Genomic DNA, 5,141 nt, shown 5'->3' with positions numbered 1-5,141 from the left:
GAATTGCTTTGAGTATTTTTAAGTAGTGACAAGTTCAGAATAGTGAAGGTTAAAAGTCTTTACTGCTTTAGAATGAATGAACCCAGATCTTCTAAGATAGTTGTAACTAGTTTGAAAGTCGTCCTCCAAAGATGATATTTTTTCATACACCATTCATACAATTGTGATATAGGAAAGGAAGTATCAGTGAAAATTGGGATGCTGAACAGGAGCTGTCAAGATTACATAATGACAAGAAAATTTCCTGTAACAAAGTGTTTCAGGGCAAAACTAACCACCCCAGATGGGACTTGAACCCACAATCCCTGGCTTAGGAGGCCAGTGCCTTATCCATTAGGCCACTGAGGCCACAGCAATGGTTACAATCACATTATATTAATACCAAACATCCCCAAACAATAATTCAATTTGTTACAGATTCTTAGTAATTGGGATTGTTAATCACTGTGTAAAATGTTGATGGGATATGAAATGTTGACCCACCTCAATGTTTCAGTCACTTACAGCATGGAAACTGGGCTTCATTAGTGTGTTTCATAATGAGGAATAAAGAGCAGGTATTCACAGAATAAAGATTAATTGCATTCCTAGTGGGACTGAACCTCACAAATGCAAACACTCCTGAAGGCAGTACCTTATTTATTCAGCTACAGGAACACATCATCCTTTGTGCACTTGGTGTTTGCTGTGGGTTCATTTTAAATCCCACTTGTACTTGTGACCACCCACTTTATTTGCAGCAGCTTATCACCAATTCCATGGAGCAATGACTGGTAGCAGTGTGGAAGGATCTAATTTTCAGAAGCCATTTGTTCAATGATAATGTTTTACCCTCTTGTGAACATTACAACCGATCACTAGGAAAAAGAGCTCATTAAGCAGCTGTCCTTTGACTTTGAAAAGCACTATCACGTTGATTAGGGTCCTACTACTGGATATGTTCCCTCCCTTTGTAGTGATGTGAGGTCCATTCTGATGAGTGAACATTAACTTGCTTTATTGAACGTAACCATTTATTAGAGATGGTGAGAGGGGTCATCCTGCTGGAACCTTACCAGACTCTGAAATCACCAACAAAGCTCTTTTTGCACATACTCGGTGCTATTTTCAAAGATATAATTAACCCTTAAATTTCCATTCCAGCCCCCAAGTTCTTTCACAGTATCCCATTTAACTATGAATATTTAGCATTTTATTCTGGCTTACCAGACACCCCAGATCTCTAACAAGTCTCAGATTGCAAGAAACTACAGTAGTGAACACAGCCCAGTCCATAGGGCAAGCCAGCCTTTTGACTCCATCTTTATTTCCTGCTGCCTCTGGAAAATAGCCAACATAATCAAAGACTGCTCCCAGTCCGGTTACACTCTCTTCCACCTTCTTCCTTTCGGCAGGAGATATAGAAGTTTGAATACACGTATGAACAGATTCAAAAACAGCTACTTCCCCATTGTTACCAATGGGGAACTGACCTCTCAAACTTTAATATTGATCTCTCTCTCTCTCTCTGCACCCTTCTTTGCACTGTAACTCTTTATTCTGCTTTCTGTTCTGCCACACTGATGCACTTTGTATGGTCAAATCTGCCTGCAGACATGCAAAACAACACTTTTCACTGTACATGTGACAACAATAAATCAAACTCAATCCCCAACAGCATACTCAGCTCCCTTAGCGGACATGTACGATGTATGGACTCCCTTGTTGTCATCAGGTAGGATGCGGAAAAGGTTAGAGTAGAATTCCACCTTCTCTGTTAACATGAACATTTATGGAACTCCATCAGAAAGTAGAATTGCATCCTAATAGGTGAGGAAATAAACCTCACAACCAGAATCGATGAGCTGTTCCAATGTGGCTGTGCAATTTGCAGCTGGATGGTAAGTTGGGTTACTTCCTTATGCATTGCTAAGCCTTTAGTGTTTTACTTTTATTTACAAGAATTTATTTATTTATTTAAATGTCATTACAGTTGCTGCACTTTCTTGTAAAATTCTTGTGAAATAATTAGACAACTTAAACTCTTTTTACAAATAATTTCTTTAATAAATTAGTAATTCCCCTCAAAAGGAATTATTTTGGGCAGCACGGTGGCTCAGTGATTAGCACTGCTGCCTCAGAGCGCCAGGAACCCGGGCTCGATTCTAGCCTCGGGCGACTGTCTGTGTGCAGTTTGCACATTCTCCCTGTGTCTGCGTGGGTTTCCTCCAGGTGCTCCGGTTTCCTCCCACAATCCAAAGATGTGCAGGTTCGGTGATTTGGCCGTGCTAAATTGCCCATAGAGTTAGGTGCATTAGTTAGGGGGAATGAGTCTGGGTGGGTTACTTTCCGGAGGGTCGGTGTGGACTTGCTGGGCCGAAGGGCCAGTTTCCACACTGTAGGGTGTGAAATCTAATTCCGCTCAAAAGGAAATGTAGACAGTTCTAGGACAGTGCCGCTCAAATCCAAGAATTCAAGGAGTGTGTGTAGGATGAACTTCCAGAGGAAGTGGTGGATGCGGGTACAAATACATTTAAAAGTACATGATCAAGAAATGTTTGGAGGTATACGGGCCACGCGCAGGCAGATGGAATTAGTTTAGTTTGGGATTATGATTAGCGTGGACGGATTGGACTGAAAAGTCTGTTTCTGTGCTGTACAACTATGACTTTATGATTAAATACTTTGCCTCCAATAAATGAATGACATGAGTGGTGGGTTCCTTCTCTATGACTGTATCTTGAAAGAGAAAAGCAAGTAGAATGCCTTTTGGTGGATGCTTTCCTTCAACTTGCTACCGTGTTTAACCACTTGGCTTTGAACTTGTAAAGCTTTACAAAAATGCCTGTTTGTTCTTATGGGATGAGAACATCATTGGCTAGGCCAGCATTTATTGCCCTTCCTTAATTGCCCTTGAGAAGGTAGTGGAGTATCACTTTCTTGAACTGCTTCAGTACAGAGGGGTAAGTACATCCATAGTGCTATTAGGGAGACGATTCTAGGAAATTTCCACGTGATGGTGTTCCATGCATCTGCTGGTATTTTCCTTCTAGGTGGTAGATATCACAGGATTAGAAGCTGCTGTTGGAGAAAGTTTGGTAAGTTGTTTGATTACATCCTGCATATAGTTACACTGTGCATCAGCTAGGCATTGATAAGAAAGGAGGGTAGTAACATATTGCATAATTCCCAGCCTCTGGCCTACTCTTAGAGTCATAGCTGGTCCAGTTCAGTTTCTGAATGCCGATAGTTGGTAAATCAGCATGAGTAATGCCATTAACTGTTGTCAAGGGGCAATGGTTAGGTTGTCTCTTGGTGAAGATGGTCATTGCCTGGCATTCTAATGACACACCTGTTACTTGCCACTTATCTGGCCAAGCCTGATGTTGTCCAGGATGCAGACTGCTTCACCTTCTGATGACACACAAATGGTACTGACACAAGAATGGTCTGAAAGTTTTCCACTTCCACATTGAACAGAGGTCCAACCATTCCCCATCCACCACCATCTATTTTTTGCCTGGCTGAACTTGTTCTCTCATTGAACATTTTTTTTTCTCAACTCCACTCCTTTCCTCTAAATAAAATGTGTTGCTTTGTGTAGTCACATAGGTTCTGTTGGTGATGTAGAGTTTCTGATTGTCAATTATTTTACTCTGATACCTTCCCTTTTGATCTTTTCTCCAGTTTCTCCTACATCAAACCTGTCACATTTTCCCATCTCTGAGACATTTACAGGTTTTCTCATCACTTCAGGCGCTGCCTGGCTTGATAGAAATAGAATCTCTCCACAAATTCTGCCAGACTTGAGGACTTTCTCCAGCACTTCTGGCTTTCATTTACCCGTCCGTGTCAGCCAATGGAAATGATCGGGTGGGGTTTACCTGCACATCCACCGATATCATTTATTGTATCCGTTGCTCCCGATGTGGTCTCCTCTACATTGGGGAGACTGGGCGCCTCCTAGCAGAGCGCTTTAGGGAACATCTTCGGGACACCCGCACCAATCAACCACACCGCCCCGTGGCCCAACATTTCAATTCCCCCTCCCTCCTCTAGCTTATCTCTCCACGCTTCAGGCTCTCTACCTTTATTCCTGATGAAGGGCTTTTACCTGCTCCTGCTCCTCGGATGCTGCCTGACCTGCTGTGATCTTCCAGCACCACTCTGATCTAAACTTGACCCAGCAGAGTCGACCAATGGAAATGAGGGGACGCCTGTGAGCCGATGGAGGCGGGGATTGCCTGTCAGCATCAGCCAATGGGACTGAAAGGGGCGGGATTACCTTTCCCGTGGCAGCCAATGGGAGTTTGGATGGCGGAGATTACCTGGCAATGTTAGCCATTGGGAGAGAGGGAGGCGGGGATTAAATGGCAGCGTCGGCCAATGGAGTGAGAGGGGCGGGAATTACCTGGCGGTGTTAACCAATGGGGGCGGGGGAGCCCTGGCATTGTCGACCAATGGAGGCAATGGGGCGCGGCTTGCTGACAGAGTCAGCCAATGGGAGCGACACTGGCTGGTTTTATCGGGCAGTGTCAGCCAATGGTGGTGACGGGAGCGCGTCTTACCCGGCGGCATCAGCCAATGGCGGTGGCCGATGCTGCGGGGCGGGGTCTGCCCGGCAGCGGCGGCAGGGACAGGGTCAAGATGGCGGCGGTGAGCGGCCTGTCAGGACCGGAGTTGCTGGAGGACGCGGCGCACGCCCGGGCCTTACTCCGGGAGCTCAAATCCTTCTATGACGCCCGGCTGCTGGTGGATGTGACCTTGGAGGTGGAGAGCGGCAGCCGCTTCCTGTGTAACCGCAATGTCCTGGCCGCCGCCAGCCCGTATTTCAGGAGTATGTTCACCGGCGGCCTGTTCGAGAGTAAACAGCAGAGAATCACCATCCACGAGGTGGACTCGGACTCCATGGCCCTGATCATTGATTACTGCTACACCGGCCGGGTCACCGTCTCCGAGGCCAGCGTCCAGAAACTCTACGTCGCCGCCAACATGCTGCAGCTCGAGTATGTCCGGCAGGCGTGCGCCGCCTTCATGGCCCGGAGGCTGGACCTCTACAATTGCACCGGCATCTTCAAGGTGAGGGGTGAGAAGGGAGGGGAGGGGCATGTGGAAGAGGGCGGGGCAAAGGTGAGGCGTGGGGGGCGGGGCAAAGGTGAGGC

General features: G+C 46.2%; 1 protein-coding gene and 1 non-coding gene across 2 annotated transcripts in view; one reads left to right on the top strand and one right to left on the bottom strand.

The window, feature by feature from the left end:
• Positions 1-275: 275 nt before the first annotated feature.
• trnar-ccu lies at positions 276-348 on the bottom strand. Its single transcript has one exon. It is a non-coding gene; the product is annotated as a tRNA-Arg (tRNA).
• A 3,864-nt stretch (positions 349-4,212) lies between these two features.
• The window catches only part of kbtbd7 (kelch repeat and BTB (POZ) domain containing 7), a 5,642-nt gene continuing 4,713 nt past the window's right edge, over positions 4,213-5,141 (top strand). Inside the window, exon 1 of the mRNA XM_043700243.1 lies at positions 4,213-5,058. Coding sequence (XP_043556178.1) covers positions 4,480-5,058 — 579 coding nt within the window. The 5' untranslated portion in view covers positions 4,213-4,479. The remainder of the gene's footprint in view (positions 5,059-5,141) is intronic.

This window comes from Chiloscyllium plagiosum, chromosome 12 (genome assembly GCF_004010195.1).
Source record: "Chiloscyllium plagiosum isolate BGI_BamShark_2017 chromosome 12, ASM401019v2, whole genome shotgun sequence".
Lineage (NCBI taxonomy): Eukaryota > Metazoa > Chordata > Chondrichthyes > Orectolobiformes > Hemiscylliidae > Chiloscyllium > Chiloscyllium plagiosum.
This window is presented reverse-complemented; position numbering and strand designations above follow the sequence as displayed.